The 17,173-nt window shown below is 44.2% G+C and overlaps 1 protein-coding gene across 1 annotated transcript in view; it reads left to right on the top strand.

The window, feature by feature from the left end:
• WNT2 (Wnt family member 2) overlaps positions 1–17,173 on the top strand; it is a 45,607-nt gene that overhangs the window by 14,233 nt on the left and 14,201 nt on the right. The window contains exon 4 of the mRNA XM_081244527.1: positions 11,357–11,621. Within this exon, the coding sequence (XP_081100653.1) occupies positions 11,357–11,621 (265 nt within the window). The remainder of the gene's footprint in view (positions 1–11,356; positions 11,622–17,173) is intronic.

Here is a 17,173-nt window from a genome sequence, read left to right as displayed (position 1 = left end):
AGATATGTTGGTCTGGTTTTCAGTAACTCTTATTAGAGATGTGGACCTGTCAAAGGGATTTAATTGTTAATAAATGTACTTGGCTTTAAGCCAGCATCTGAAAATTAAATAATATGTTTTTAATGCATGCTTCCCTCAGGAAAACCGATATAGGACCAGAAATACGGTAGTTGCTTTGTGGCATACACCCAACTAAAAAGGGAAGTACTAACACTTCTTCAAATGCTCAAGTTAAACTAAATACTTTAGTTGAAACATAGCATATAAAGACCTAAAATAAATTCTAAGCAGGATTTCTAAAGCAAGGTCAGTAGTTAAGTTTGCATAGATTTCACATGGTATAAGGTGGATTGCCCTTTTTCTGATAGGGAGAGAATCAGTATAGCAGGACACAGGGGTCATAAACTTAGCAAAATGCAGGTACTTACAAAAAAATTTCTCATGATCTGCAAAGAAGTCTTATAAAGACATCCTGGTGTTGCTTGGGCTCCGTCTCCAAAAAGCCTGAGTTAAGAGACTAAAATTTCACTCTCCTTGGGAAAAGTTTGTCTTATTAAAACTGTCAAAATAATTCTTTGTGGACTAATTTGATGTGCAAACACTGAATGCAAAAACTTTTGTAGAACCCACATCCGCTGAAACCAGAGGCCATGAACCCCCAGCAGTTCATGAGAAGGCTGGCAGAGTGATTTAAGGTGTCAACCTGGTGTCAGACAGGCTTGGGGTATATCCTGCCTCAGCTACATTGCCTGTGAGACCTAGGGCAAGGTCCTCAGGGTCTAGGTATCTCAATATCCTCATCTGTAAAATGGGGATGAAAATAGTATATGCCTTATATGCTTGTGTGGATTAAATAAAAGTGCTTAAATCAAGTGCTCAGCATGGCTTAACATATGGTAAGATCCTAATGAATGCTATGCCTTGTTATTATGCTCTGAGCTTTAGTTGGGATAAATATAAAATAGAATTGTTCTAGCTTGCACAATGCATGTATTTCCTTCTTCCATGCCCCCCCTTTTTGTAAGAAAAAACAGTCAGACTTTTGTTTCTGTGGTATAGAATATTAATATTTATAAGTTTCTTAAATTCTAAGAGCAGAAAATAGCTTCTGCAGACCTGAAGGCTTAAAGTGCTCAAAATCAAAGATTTAAGGGCCATCAAAAATCTACTAAGATTTTAGCACTGACAGAATGATGAGCTTACTGAAGATTTTTTTATTGAGAAAAGCTATATATTAAGCTAAAAATGGTTTCTATGAGGCTAAATGCCAAAAGAGTACTCCTGTCCTTAGCAGTCACATTTATTCATCGTTTTAAAAGTAGTGGACTTCCCTCGTGGCACAGTGGTTAAGAATCCGTCTGCCAATGCAGGGAACCCGGCTTCAACCCCCGGTCTGGGAAGATCCCACATGCCGCGGAGCAACTAAGCCCGTGCGCCACAACTACTGAGCCTGCACTCTAGAACCCGTGCTCCACAAGAGAAGCCACTGCAATAAGAAGCCCGCGTATACTGCAACGAAGAGTATCTCTCGCTCACCACAACTAGAGAAAGCCTGTGAGCAGCAACAAAGACCCAACACCGCCAAAAATAAATTAAATAAATAATTTAAAAAATAAAAGTAGTCATGTCAAATGAGCAAAGGTTTAGTGATGAGATGTCACGGAATAAACACTGGTGGGATTAAGCAAATAGTGAGGGGAAGTGGTTGATGAGGAATTGCACTGGGCGCCTGGGGGATATAAAAAGCCAGGGGGGCTGTGAGAATTTACAAAGAGGGGCCTAAGAAGTAGGTTGAAAATGGAACCTTGACAGCAGTCCGCATCAAGAATCAAAGAAGGAAGTGGTCCCAGAGACCCTTTAGAAAAGATTCGAGACAAAGTGGGAAACAGGACCTAAATGTGTCATGGGCTGAGGCCTGTTTCTGGAAGAAGCTTTCAGCATCACACATTGGAGAGAGACAGCAAGTCACTGTAATCGATTCTTTTTCGAGTTCTTTCTGTTACAAAAAACAATACTCATACAAACAAAAGTAACAAACTGAGCAGTGCAGAAGTGTGTCTCATAAAATGAGAACATTTCCTCCCCTCACAATCCTTGTCTCCTTCCAGAACATTTCAAAGTGCAATCGGACTCAAGGCTGTGGACAGAACATATACAATTTCACCTCTTCCTTCCTCCCTCAGACCTCATTAAAATTATAGTAATGGAATAAAAATGGCTTAAATCAGGAATAAAGAGAATAATCAAAGAAATGAGAGAACTCAACAAATTTCTGGAAAGTGGAAAGGGAATGAAGAAATCGTAACATAAAGCAGGATGGAGAAGCCTCAGCCTAGAAGAATAAAAGCAGATGAGGGGGGAAAAAACAAAAGCAGATGAGGAATGTGGAAACCAAGATACCCTGAGAAAATTTCAGATACAAATGAGCACTGGAGAGAAGCATAGAGCTGAAAATTGGGATTAACTGAAAAACCCATTGGTGGCATAAAGAACCCCATCCCCTCCCCTTCACCCCCAAGCAGAACTCCTGGAAGTCTAGTGTTGAACCTTCTAGGCTTTCTGCAGTTAGAGTCTCCAGAACAGCCAGTGTCCTACCTACTCACTAGAAAGCAAACCTCTGGTCCACAAGCCCCACCATATAACCAGAGTACCTAAATACTTTTTTATGACTTCACTCTTAAATATGAAGAGACTGTCCAAGAATTACCATATATTTGATTAAATTCAGAAGCATAAAAGAAAGCAAACAAACAAAAAAGTAAGTCAGGCAGGGATGAGAGGAAAATTTTTTAAAAGCCAAGAAGATCCAAGAAGATATTAATATCCATGAACAACAAGAATGGATGCTTTGAAAAAGTGACAATTAGAGAACAACAGAGAACTTGGAAGAGAATGCCAAAGAAATCACCCAGAAAGTAAAACAAAAAGCCCAAAGGACAAATGGAGAAACATAAACATCACCTCTCTTTCCCACTTGAGTTTGAAACCAACTAAAAAATGAACAAGGGATGTAGATAGAAGGAGTAACAGCGTCTGTTGCAGGACTGAAAAAAAGGCTGCACTGGAGGGTGCAGTTTTGAAGCTTCAACTCCATCGGGAGCTGGGCAGACTTACTCACCCCATCCCAGGCTGCGCACCGGGGCCCTGCAGGGAGCCCCTTGCTGAAGGGCAGGAGCTGATCATAACTTGTTTGCTCCACAGGCTGGCAGATGCCAAAAGAGAAGGAACCCAGGCACACAAGCCCTGCTCCTTCTTCTAAACTCACCAGTTGGATAAGTCAGTTGTCCTACCCTGGGGAGAAATGAGTAAGAGGATGGAGAGAGCCAGGAGTGTTAGTCTAACGGAATTTATTCCTCAAGAAGCCAGGAAGAAAGTATTAAAACTATAAAAGAGAAAATATGAGACATGGAGGATTGAGTCAGAAGGTTCAGCAACTTGACTAATTAGAATTCCGTAAAGAGACTAACAAAGTGTGTGTGGGGGGAGGGGGTGGAATATTAAGAGAAAACTCTCAGTGCTGAAGTTTCTAGATCGAAAGGGCCCACTGAGGGCTGAGCAGGACTAATTTTTTTAAAATCCTAAATATATCATTGTGATATTTCAGAACACCAAGGATAAGGGAAGGTTTCTAGAACCTTTCATGTGGGGGGTAGGGGCGGGAAAGTGAAATGAAAACAATAATCAGTTGCCAGAGAATCAGCCAGATATCAGACTTACCATCTGTAACACTAGAGGCCAAAGCCTGTGGAGCAATAACTTCAGTTTTGAGGGAAAATTATTTTCAACCCAGAATTTTATAACCAGCCAAACTATTAGCCAAGTGTGAAGGCTGAATAAAGACACCTTAACACACAAGATTCATAAAATCCATCCCCCATGTGCCTTGAAGGAGTTACTCAAGAAGGGGCTGCAGCGAAGAGAAGGAATGAACCAAAAAAAGAGAAAACATGGCATCTGGCAGAGCAGAGTGTCCACCTAGTAGGGCATGATCCCAGCTGTGTCCAGACGGGACTAAGAAGACGCAGGACCATGGAAACCGCAGGAAACGAGGGGAAGTAATGGAACAGGTGGAATGAGCCTGAGAGTGGAAGACATTAGGTTACAGTAAACACACTTGGTAGCAAGTAAAGTGAAAAAAGCCAAACTTCACTCCAGCAACGTTCTTCTTCAGCACAGAGGCAATGCTTTGGATCAGAGATTATAAAATGCAGTCCTTGGTTATGCAGTTAACTGTTTGACATCCATATTTACTGTCTTGAGTTTTTAGATTCAACATCTAGATATACCATGAGAGACTTAACTATTGTTACAGAACTTTAATGCTCTCATCTTTGTCACCACAAAAGGACAAGCCCTGTACTTAATAAATAAATGAATTTATTAATTTATAAATGAATAAAATCAATGTCATGAAAGACAAAGAAAGGCTGAGAAGCTGTTCCAGACTATAAGAGACATGACAACTAAGTGCAACATGTGATCCTGGGCTGGATCCTGGACCAGAGAAAACAATAGCTCTTAGAAGGACGAGGAGGAGGAGGAGGAGGAGGAGGAGGAGGAGGAGAGGAAGGATGAGAACGAGGAGGAGCGACCTGCGGTGGGGGGGGGGGGCGGGAGCAGACACTATTGGGACAACTGGCAAAATTCGAAGAAGGTATGTAGATTATAGTATTGTACCAAAGATGTTAAATTTCCTGATTTTGATAATAGTACTGTGGTATTTCAGGGTTAAGAGATGCCATGTCTACAATTTACTCTCAAACATAAGAAATTTATGTATCTAGACTATTTTCTCTTTGTGCACGTGTATGTGTATGTGTATGTATGTATGTGTGTGTGGTGTGTGTGTGTGTGTGTGTGTGTGTGTGGAAAATGACAAACCAAATAGGGCAAAATATTTAGTAATTGGCAAATCTGAGTGAAGAGTTCATTGTACTATTCTTGCAACATTTCTGTAAGTTTGAAATCATTTCAAAACAAAAAGTAAAAACAGCAAAATCTATTAGTAATCCTAAAAAAAGAAAGAAAAGGACAGGCCCTGCTGACAGAGACTGGGAAGAAGAAGGGGAGGAGGAAGGAAGCCCTGCGAATATCCTCATCTCATAAGAAAGAGCACCAGTAACTTCTGGAACTGGAAGAGGTGTAAGGGTGATCCTTGAAGTTGGAGAGATCATCAGAACCAACCGTTACAGAACCATGTTGGGAGCTGGGGTGAGGGAAATGAGGTGTGAATTAAGTTCTCACCCCCCATAAGAGGAAGTCTATCAGGAACTATCTAATATTGACCCATACGTAAATAGAGTGACTGGCAGAGCTGCCGGACTCAGCGGCGCCAACCGTGCGTGGCACCCCTCTCCAGAGGGCTCCATTCACTGCACTGTCACTGTAGATTTGTTTAGTTATGAAGAGAATTTTCTGGTGGATATCCGTATAGTATCTGGAGGATGGGATGTCCTTCTGTTTCTCACAAAGCTGGTGGTCAGCTAGCACAGAACTGGTCGTATAGACATTTGGGGAACCACCACAAGGGCAGAATGCATTAAAAGTGACCGCTCTGGGGTTGTGCCGTGCAGACCGGGAGGGGAGATAAGAGGAGAGGGTACAGCACAGGGCTATTGCTTTTCACTGCCTTTTCTGGACTATTTGATTTTTTCAAATCATGTGCACACAGTTCTTTAATTTTAAAATTTTAAAGTAATAATTAAAAACAAACAAACAGGGGCTTCCCTGGTGGCGCAGTGGTTGGGAATCTGCCTGCCGATGCAGGGGACACGGGTTCGTGCCCCGGTCCAGGAGGATCCCACATGCCGCGGAGCGGCTGGGCCCGTGAGCCATGGCCGCTGAGCCTGCGCGTCCGGAGTCTGTGCTCCGCAACGGGAGAGGCCACAACAGGGAGAGGCCCGCGTACCGCAAAAAAAAAGAAAAAAAACAAACAAACACAAAAAAGCCCCAGACTGGCAATGCCTGGGATGTATGTCTCCAGGTCGCCCCCCCGCCGCCCCCCCCCACCGCTTCGTTCGCTTATTTCCTTTAAGGTGCAAATAAAAGGTCTGAAGCCGCTCCATCAGCGGCCTGCGGGGGAAGCCCACCATTCCCTCAGCCAGCGCCTCCCGAGACCCCAGGGGAGCGTCCCTCCAGGCAGGACCCTACACCGCAACCTGTCTCTCTGAGAGCGCTTGGCTTTTACTCCACTGGTCGCCATCTTTCGTGCCCTCCAAAGCAGCACTAGCGCAAACTGCTGCTTGTGGGAAATTTTCAGAACATTTTAGAGACATAGCGTAGGACACAACTTCTAATTCAGTCATCAGATATCCCAGTTCCTAGGACCTAAGTCCTAAGACCGACCCCTCCATGATAATTTCTCACCTGCTCCGACCCTCCGTGGGCCCCGGACTCTGGCCGTGGTGCGCAGGCTCCTTTTCCTCCTCCGCTGCTTTCCCGGGTGTGGACTTGATTCTCAATCTGGCTGGGTATTAGAAGCACCTGAGACCGGAAGTACCATCAAGGCTGGGCCCCACCCCCAGGGCACGTTCTGGTATATTCAGCTCCGGGAGAGGCCAGGGTCTCTGTGACCGAAAGGGTCCCCAGGTGATTTTAATGTGTATCCAGAAGGAGAACCACTGCCCTGCTCTCTCTAGGTGCCAGAGAACAATCCCCAAATTCGTGGGGGGCTTTTTGTTTTTTTAACTCTTCCCAGATCAAGCAGCCCCTCAAACGGCAGCCAGATTGTAAATGAACATTCTTTCCCTTCCTTCTTCTCTGTGTATGCACACATATGCAGGCCTTTAAAAAGTGGATCATACCACATATACTGTTCTGCATTTTGCTTTTCATCTGACATCCTTTTATACTGTAAGAATGATCTACATCATTAATCAAAGACCACATCGTATTCCTTTATTAAGCACATACCATAATTTGCTTAACCCTTGTCCTGTTGATGTCATTTGGTTTTTTCCTAATATTTTGCTATTGCTAATTATGCTGCAGTGAACATCCATGTGGGTATGCATCCTTCAAAACTTGTGCTGATATTTCCAGAGTGTAATCGCAAGGTCAGAGGATACCGTACCTTCTCACCAACAGTTTGTTATAGCATCTCCTTTCCATACTCTTACCAACACCAAATATTATCAAATTATCAATCTTTTTACTATTTGCTAACCTGCTAGGCAAAGAAAAAAAGGTGTTACATTGCTTCAGTTTGCATTTCTCTGACTACTAGTGAAGTTGAATATCTTTTTGTCTCTTTGTTAGTACTTTGTATTTCTCTTGTGAATGGCCTGTTTCATAGATTTTTGATGGCAATTAGTTTGGAAGATGCAATGTAATTCCTCCCCATATCTCTCCCTACTTCTTTTCTGCCCCATTATAATAGGTCTCTAATATTATTCATTTAATTCTTGATTTATTCAAAAGGATAGAAGGAAGCAGAGTATGCACAATTCAAAAGTTGAGAAAAACACAGTGCAATTTATATGAAGATTTTAAATGTGTTTTCAGAAAGAGCATAGATCTGGGAGTGAGACATATCTGATTCACATCCTAGTCTGCCTCTGTCTAGCTGGGTGACTCTGGGGAATTTTACTTTCCTCACTGATCCTGGGTTTCATGGGAAAAATAATCCACTTTGCCTAATCATGGTAATTAGGTAAGACAGACAATGGGCGGAGCCTGGCACATAGTGCAGTACTCAATATGTGGTGCGTATTATTATAACGCTATTACAACATTTGAATATTGGAATTCTTCCAGACTAGGCAACCTTATCGTGAGCTTCTCCATCCCATTTCTTACTCTTACCTCAACTACTGTCTAAGTCAGCCCGCCTAGCCTTAGGTCCCTTCCCTCTGCCTCGCTGATGGAGCGGGGTATTGCCCTCTTCAAGGTTAAGGGTTTGAATTTCACGTCTGCAAACCTGGGATATAGAAGAGGTGGAGGTAGCACCCAAGTGTGATTGAGCACTTCTCGGACTGTGTGTTAGGAACGGGGCCTGGAGATGCAAGCAAACCAGTACCAGAGAAGGTGTCTCACTTTCCCCCTTGGTTAATTGTCAAGCCCGTGATTAATCCACAATCAAGAACTGACCTAGAGTCTGTCGTACAGAGTGAAGTAAGTCAGAAAGAGAAAAACAAATACTATATGCTAACACATATATATGGAATCTAAAACAAACAAACAAAATGGTTCTGAAGAACCTAGGGGCAGGACAGGAATAAAGACTCAGATGTAGAGAATGGACTTGAGGACACGGGGAGGGGGAAGGGTAAGCTGGGATGAAGTGAGAGAGTGGCATGGACTAATATATACACTACCAAATGTTAAATAGATAGCTAGTGGGAAGCAGCCACATAGCACAGGGAGATCAGCTCGGTGCTTTGTGACCACCTAGAGGGGTGGGATGGGGAGGGTGGGAGGGAGACGCAAGAGGGAGGGGATATGGGGATATATGTATACGTATGGCTGATTCACTTTGTTATAAAGCAGAAACTAACACACCATTGTAAAGCAATTATACTCCAATAAAGATGTTAAAAAAAAAAAAAAAAAAAAAGAACTGACCATGGTTCCAGTGGAAATACTTTCGGTTATAAGTAACAGACCCCGGGGACACTAAATAATGAGGAAAACTTAATATCTTGGATCACGAGAAGTCTGGAGGCAGGGCAGGGCCACAGTGGGTTCATTCAAGCAGTTCAGCAACACCCTCCAGAACCCAGTTCTTCCTGTCCTTCCAGACTGCGGTCTGAAGCTTGTTGCTCGTCCTGCATTGGCTGCCTCATGTCCCAAGGGGGCTGCTGCAGAAAGCTGCATCCAGAGACAGAGAAAAGGACTTTCTCCCCTTTTAAAGAGTGAAGAAACCTTTCTTACAAGCCTCCTAACAGATTATTCCTAACATCACATTGGCCCAAATTGAATCACCACATGCCCTCTGCCGAAAAAAATCAGTGGCAATTAGTATTATTGATTTGGGCTGCTCCGGGTCAGAGAGAAGCCTGGCCACTTCTGAAGCACGTGGCTGCCCAACACCTGGACAGAAGTTAGCAAGGAAGAGGGAAGTGGCTGCTGCCACTTAACAGTGAATGATGATGATGATGAACAGGGTGTAAGACTGCCATGGCTGTGCGTATTTATAAGGATTCACAAGGTGTATTAAATTAATATGCAAACCCTTTAGTTAATCAAATAATTAATATGCAAACCCTTCCGTTTGCATATTTTAAGTTAATATGCAAGCCCTTCAGTTACCAAGTTCGAACTTTGCAACCTGGAAACCTAGTATTACAAAGAAAGGGAAGTAATATTTCCTGTTATTTTAAAATCTAAGAGTATTACTTATGAGTAAATAACCCAGCTTTTAAAGGAATAAGCTTTGAAGAATGAGCATTCATAGTCAATTCCCAAGCACTTGGCATGGAGTGAGTTCTGCGTGGCTCCATCGAGATCTTAGGATAGAGGGCTCCCGGACAGGTGACCCAAATGGGGCAGACTGGGGGAGCCAAGACGGCCCTCCTAGGGGTGTTTCTCTGGCAGAGGCCTGCTGTCCAAGTCACCCGGTGAGCCTCATACCAAACAGCTGGAATATAAAGATAGGGGGGCAGGGTGGGGGCCATATGGGGAGTGTAGTTCCAGAAAAGGAGTTCATTCTAAGAAATCCTTTAAAGATGCCCAGATCCCTGGGACCTGGGAGACCGAACTAATGCCATTTCTCCTGCTTCCTTCTCTGTCCCTCCCTCCAAAGCTGGCTGGCTCATCCTGAAGAGGACAGATTTCAAATGTAACAGGGCACAGTCTTCCATGGGGGGCAAAGCATGAAACCTGTGGTGCCAAGGCCTGAGCTGGGAAGGGGATGAGTGAATGCACAACTGTGGAGCCACCATGCTGTCTTGGCTCCTTTTAGGATGCTTTTGTGGGCCTGACCTTCTGGAGTGATGAACATTTCTGCACACGTAGTCCTATTGATACGATAGTCTTGTTCAGAAACTGAGTCTGTGGAAGAGGAAACACCAGGGCAGAGTTACCTGGGGTGAGGCTCCGGGGAGGGAGAGGCAGCCTGGAACATTGGTTTCTGTGGAGTGGGGTGGAGGGTGAGCTAGGGTGCTGCAGGGAGCTCCCCCTGGGCTGTGTTCTGGAGCCACCCGCCCGTACCCCATACCTAGACCAATTATACCAGAACCTCAGGGAGTGGGCTGAGCAAGCTTCCAACTGCCACCTCCAAGTTCTTAGAAATAGGTCTCTCAATGCGTTACCCTAAGAATTTTGTTCCTAGTACCACCTTGAATAATGTCATCAAGGGGTTCCATTCCCCTTCTGCCTATGCCCCCCACCCTAGACACCCTCTCTCTTGGACGTGCAAATGGAGAGGATGGGGACCCTCAAAAGGCAGGTTTCTCCTCGTCTGCTCCATGACTGAGCTGAGGACCAAAGGCTCAGACTTGAGATCTCCAAGGCCCGTCTCTCCCACTGCCTTTCTGAGGGTCACTGTGCCTTCGGTATCTGATGAAGGAGCCCCTAACCAGCCCACTTGCCTCTGCTTCCTCTCTACGAAAGAACAGAGTGAGCCCAGCCCTGCCTGCTAAGCTGAATAACTTGGGCAAAGTTGAGTGATCATCTCCCAAATTTAATGTCACCCTGAGGGTCACCAACTGACTTTCCAGTGTACCCTGACCCTGTCCTATACCAGCTGTGTAACCTTGGACAAGTGTTTAACCTCTGTAAGTCTTGCTCCTCAATCACTGCAAAATAAATACTGTAGCACAGGATTGTTGTGAAGATCAGGGTCATCAAGATAGAGTTCAGAAAGCGTTATCACAATGCCCAGAACATGGAAAGCACCTCAGAAATAGGAACCATCACTATTATTGTCTTAGTGAAAGAAAACGGGCTTAGCGATTACTTTGTTAATTTGAGTAATAGTATACATTTCCAATATATTGATAGTAAAGCTATATTTTTTTAGAAAATACTCTAATTCATTCCCTCATTCTTCAAGCCGGCCCCATACCCCAGTAAATTCAAATTAGTGGGGCTTTTGTTATCCCCCTAGGGAAGCTCATTCACAGTCAGGCGCTGCCCCCCGCCATCTGTTGCCGTGTGGTATGGCTGAAGAGACCAGCAAATGACCCCAACATCTCCCAGTCCTGAGCCCCAGGATCCTGGGTCTTTGGTCACTTCTTTTTTTTTTCTTTTTTAAAAAAATTTATTTGATTGAAGTATAGTTGATTTGCAATGTTGTATTAATTTCTATTGTGCAGCAAAGTGATTGAGTTATACAGATATATACATTCTTTTTCATATCCTTCACATGTACGCACTGGAGTCCGCCTCCACTGAACTTGCCCTTCTTCTCCCACAGGCTGTAAAGCGGTTCTTGAAACAGGAGTGCAAGTGTCATGGCGTGAGCGGCTCATGTACCCTGAGGACCTGCTGGCTGGCCATGGCCGACTTCAGAAAAACGGGCGATTATCTCTGGAGGAAGTACAACGGAGCCATCCAAGTTGTCATGAACCAGGATGGCACTGGTTTCACTGTGGCTAACAAGAGGTTTAAAAAGCCAACGAAAAATGACCTCGTGTATTTTGAGAATTCTCCAGACTACTGTATCCGGGACCGAGATGCAGGTAAGTTCAAAACACTTTATTCACAGCACCTAATTCTTCCAACAGTCAGCACTCTGCAATTTAAATGCAGAGTTAAAATTTAAGTGCAAAGTTCTGTATTTTCCGCCTGCCAATCCTGTAAGCGCAGTCTGCTGCCTTCAGGTTCAAAGCTCAGGTTCTTTATAATTCATATTTAAAGTGCATAGAGAGCTCTCCTAAGCACCTGGAGAAACCGGTTGATAAGGTGCAGATTCTGGAGAAATGGGAACCCAACAAGAATGCACATGGCAAAAAGTCAAAGTATGCAGGTTAGCAAAATTCTTCAGCCTGGACAGAACTCTAATTAGTGGGTGAATGTCCATATGTATAGAAACACAGCATCTTTCCTGTGATCCTGAGGCTGAGAGGAAGGCAGCTTTGCGGTGTATCTGCTGCCCCTTTAAATCCCACCTCTGTCACTGTGGAGGGGGTCCCAGGGATTTACAGTTAGCCTGTTCTGGAATCCTCCATGCTTCACACTCCCTTGCTCTTTCCACAATGCTCAGAAAGTTGCCAAATACTTGAAAGCAAGAATTCATCCCCACTGGCTCAGCTGTCGGTGAGCAGTGGAAGAGGGCTGCGTAAGAGGCAGTTGGTTTATTAAAGCCACACCCTTCCCTTGACGACGGCACCTTCTCTGTCCTGAACTCACTCAAAGAGCAGCTCCGTCAGCCTTAGCACAGCTGTTGCCACCTGTGGGTTTTATACGTGTGCTTTTCTCCACCTCTTGCCCCTCCGGTCAGCACTGAACTCCTTGCTTAGCACAGTCCATGCAAAGACTCTGGTACAAAATAAGAATGAGTACAAGTCTCAGTGGAGAGGAGGTGATGGAGAGCCCACAGCCAACTTGGCTGAAGCCAACTTTTCAGACTTAGTAGAAAGCAAGGGAATTCATTACCAGGAAAAACATCCTCAAATTCAAATTCTGAGTTTGTTTTTCATTCCAAAGTAATTGCAAAGGAAACAGTAAAACAGTGCAGACGTCAGCAGCTCCTATCACAGGTCTGACCAAGAGGCATGATTACCAGGGAATGTCACAAGAAGTCCAAAGCCTCTTCTTTGTCCCCGAGTGGTTGGATTTCCTTCATGGTTTGATGAGCTGGTTCTTTGCAGCACTGGGGCAAGTTTGTACATGCAGCCTCTGGATTAATAACTGCTGAGCGAAAGGGCCAGATGCTGTGCCCTGCTGCATTCCTCACATGCTTTGCGACCTCTAACAAGTCATCCTACCTGTCAGGCCAAAGTTTCACCGAATCCCCAAGAAACCTGTGCGTTGGTACAGGAGGGTCCCAGAGGTCTGGGTCCCTCTCTGCCATTAACTAGCTGCTTAACTTCAGGCTCCTCAGATGGGCATGGGGCTGATGACATCAGGATCATTTTAGGAACTATGTACTGACTCCTGTGGGCCAGGTACTGGGCTAAGACCATTGCACACATGATCTTATTCAATCCTTAGAGCCTCCCTATGACATCAGAGCATTGGAACTGATTACTGGGAAAAAGAAAAAAGGACTAAGAAGAGGGTGGCTCCTGGCTGATCAACACCAACCAAGAACCACATTCACATCTTATTTTTTGAGATCAGATAAGCACCGTGGATATCATCATCCCTACTGTACAGATGAGAAAAGTGAATGACCAGCTCAAGATCTCATTGGTCTTGGAGGGGACGGATGTCCAGCTGTCTGACCCCACAGCCTGTGATCCTAACCCTAACACTGTAACTTGTCCTTACGTTTCTCCCAGGGCATGTATTATGTGAAAGTCCTGGTGAAGCAGAAACCTCATTTTAAACATAAGAGGACCTACTTCCTCGGGACATCTTTTCTGGGTCTTTGGATTGAAGCAGTTTGCACAGTGAAGCAAATGGTTATGCTTGATGGACATTTAACTGCTTCATAGATAGTCATTGAAATAAAGACCTTACTTTCTCTTCCCCACAGAGGAGATTTGGAATCAAACCCCTGCTGCGTCTTCAGGTTACTAAGTTATTCCTGTACACTTTGCTTTTTCTACTCTCTGTATTAGAACACAATTCTGTTTCTCGATCCTAAAATAGCAGACACACCTGCAGCACCTGCCATGTGTTAGGGCTTGATCTACATTCTCTGAGTGAGGTGGGTATGTTATTATCCCACTTCATGGGAGGGGCAACTGAGGCTCTGACAGGCAGGCTATGGATTTTGCCCAAGGACTCTTGATGGGCATGAGGCAGTACAGGGACTTGAGCCCGAGTCTCCGCACGCTTGTACCCATTTTATTCTGCCTCCCAATGCACCAGCCACTGGGCACACTGCTGCAGATGCAGGCTTTCTGAGGGAGGCTATATAATTTACCCCCTCTCCTAATTTATCTCTGCTCTATTTTAGGCTTATTTTAGCTTCTCTGATTTAAAAAGTTGTGAATTGGGTTCTGGGTTGGTGTTGATTAACCAGGAGCCACCTTACTATTTTTTAAGTAGCCAGTTCCATTGTTTTAGATCAGATTTCCACTAAGATTCCTAGGTTAGTCATAAATTGTCTGAACTACACTTAATGCCTTTATTTTTCTGCCTAGAAAAATGCCAGAGTCATCCATGAAAACTCGCAATATTTCTTTTGAATTCTGTTGACCATCGGATGATTATTTTAGTGAAAATATGATTCAGGGCGTTTGATATCATGTAGAGAAAAGTTTGGATTGCTGACTATTTTTTTCATCGTTCATATGTGGACAAATAACACATACAAATAGCACACTATGAGATGCAGATTTTCCCTGAGACAGCCTCCTTCAACCCGCATAGCTACCAAGGGCCTTGTGCTGGTCTGTGTAAAGACGAGGCTTTCTCCTGGCCACTTTCTACTGGAAATTTCTGTAGTATGCAGTCTAGCAAGTCCGTCGGAGTGTGTGGTTCGGAATCTTCCTGGAGTAGCTCATAACTTCTGACTGTAGAGGCGGGGAGACGTGACAGAGTCTGAGACCTGTGAGAAGGGGAGATTCCAGAGCCCAGCTCAGTGGCATTCCTTCTCCGGGCTCTGCGCCCTTGTTTGGGTCAGTGCTAACATCGATCCTCTGCTGTACGTTAAAGAAGCACTCACAGTTAACGAGGCAGGACATCACTGAGTGAGTCTCTCCCCTCACTAGGATCACACGACATCAGGAAGGACCTGTTTTCTGGTAAATGGAACATGTTCAAGATGGGTTACCATCAGAGGTATCCAGGCTCTAAGATAAGTCAGAAGTTTGCAGTAAAATTTAAATCAAGTAACATATATATATATATATATATATATATATTTATTTATTCACCTGCTCTATTAAAATCGATATTAACTTTTCCCTAGATTACACCTCAAACTACCCACTCGGCTGTGTTGCGGTTATTTTGTTTTCTCTTGCTTTTTTTATAAAAAACTATCATGCACATTTAATATTCAACTGACTGGGCACCTTCTCCTTGTCAGCACTTGGAAAAGCAATGATGGTGAGCAGGTTGAATATTGTCAAGTAATAGATATTCGGAATTGGCAGACTTTAGTCTTGCTGGTCAGCACCTGCTGCCTGTTCAAATTCGCTCATAATCTGACTGAAGTGAGCCGGCTTGTTTGTCATTTCGGTTTGTGGAGTGGATAAAGTCTGCAGGTCTAGTCCACTATTTTCCAAAGTGAGGGCCTCTTCAGAGACCTATTGAATCAGAATCTCAGGAAAACCCCTGAGATTCTGTATGCTTTTCAAACTCAAGCATATCAAAATTTGAAAAATCCATGATTTAGGTAGTCCATGGTTCCTGATTTTCCCATAAGTATTAGGTAAGAAGAAATCCAGAGAGATTTTTTTTTAAATACCTCATCTCTTACAAAGGAAAGAAAGCTTTTTTATTTGAGGAGCTCTAAATAAACGTCATTCAAAAATATCCCTGCCCTGACTTACCCAGTGTAAGAGGGTGTCCTTTCACATTAAGGCCCTGCATTTTCTGGAACCCTCTTTTACTGGGAATAGCACACTGAAATGATCTCGGCCATCAAAGCTTCCATTGGAATTAGCTTCACAGAGATCAGCAAGTCAGCCCTTCAGTGAAGTCCTGAAATAGTGATACCAGGACTAGTGAATTTTGGTGAGAATTATAGAAGGGTGAGTCAAGACCCTAGGGTATTCCTGGGTGAGGACAGACCCAGACCTCAGGTGAGGGAAGGTGATGGGAGCTTTGGGTGAATTCCTACTGAGAATCAGGCCGTGGGCTACAAGCTTTATGTGTATTTTCTCTGAATCTTCACAGCTCTTACCTCCATTTACAGAGATGGAAACTGAGCCTCTGAAAAGTTAACTTGCCCAAGATTTCATGGCCTGTAAGTGATAAACAAAACAAAATAAATAAAGTCAAAACCAAAATCTATACTTTTCTCACTTTACTTCCTGAAATTTGATGGTAGTGACTGGGGGGCTGTGTAATAAAGAGGCAGCACGAGGACACAGCACATAATGGGATGAGGTGCCCACAAAGCAGGGAGGTGGGAGGTGGAGAGACTTCACCCATGTCTAGCTCAGGTTGCCTAGAAGCCCCTTTCAATGACAAGCCCTTCCAGAGTGTTAATGTCTTCGGTTGCTCCTAAGAAATGATAAGCTCAAAACCTGATTAAGGAAGATTTTCTTATGGCAACAATAATAACAAAAGACATTTTCTCCCAGTCTTCAGTTGAAGAAGGTGAGTGCTCTGATGTTCAACTATAAATACTCCCCAGAGATTTGGAGAGTAGGTACAGCCGTGTGATGCTGTGCATGTGACATTTTGCAGGCCAAACTAGAGGGCAGACCTAGGAACTGGGCTTTCTGGGAAGGGTGGTTCTGTGGTTATCTTCTCTGGTTATTGCCCCAGACATCTGTAAATCAAAGAAACCCTTAAGTTGGAGATAGGTGCATCGCTAACTAAGGAATGCTGCTCTCCTCTCCAGGGAAGCGTCTGCACCTAATCACAGGCCACTTTCACTGGTTATTTTGTAAAAACCCTGACCTGGGCCAGAGGTCACCCTGCGGTCTCTTCTCCCACTGTAGAAAACAAGCAACCCTCCGCCTCTTGTCCAGTCAAGTACAAAAAGCAAATGGAGTTCAACAGTTGTTTAACTTGTTGCTGAAAACCTGATACAGGTTTCCCTCACTGTCTGGAAGTAGAGCCTTCCCATGGAACCTTTCGTAAGCCGAAATGGTATAAAGAGAATAAGCAATTATCTTAGGATACATCTTGCTAACAGATGCACAAGATAAATTGAGATAAAGCACAAATCCTCACAGACTCCTTTCAAAGTGATGGCGCCCTGATGTTGAGATGCTGTGTGGGTCCTGGGGAGCTTGATGGGGCGGGGGGGTAACCCCTGCTGCTCAGGTGTGCACTGCCTCTCTAACAGCTTGCTGCAAAAACAAACGCTAAGCGCTCTTTTCACTTTTCGCCTTTTTTTGTAAAAGCGAAAATCCTCTCGAAGTGAACTTTCTCACCATCAGGGGTTACCTGTACCTGGCTGAGAGTTGCAGGCTGTGAACGATGTAAGACCTCCCTCGGT

Source organism: Mesoplodon bidens, assembly GCF_964165515.1.
Source record: "Mesoplodon bidens genome assembly, chromosome: 9".
NCBI lineage: Eukaryota > Metazoa > Chordata > Mammalia > Artiodactyla > Ziphiidae > Mesoplodon > Mesoplodon bidens.
The sequence above is the reverse complement of the archived record's forward strand: the minus strand, read 5'-3'. Positions and strand labels throughout refer to the sequence as shown.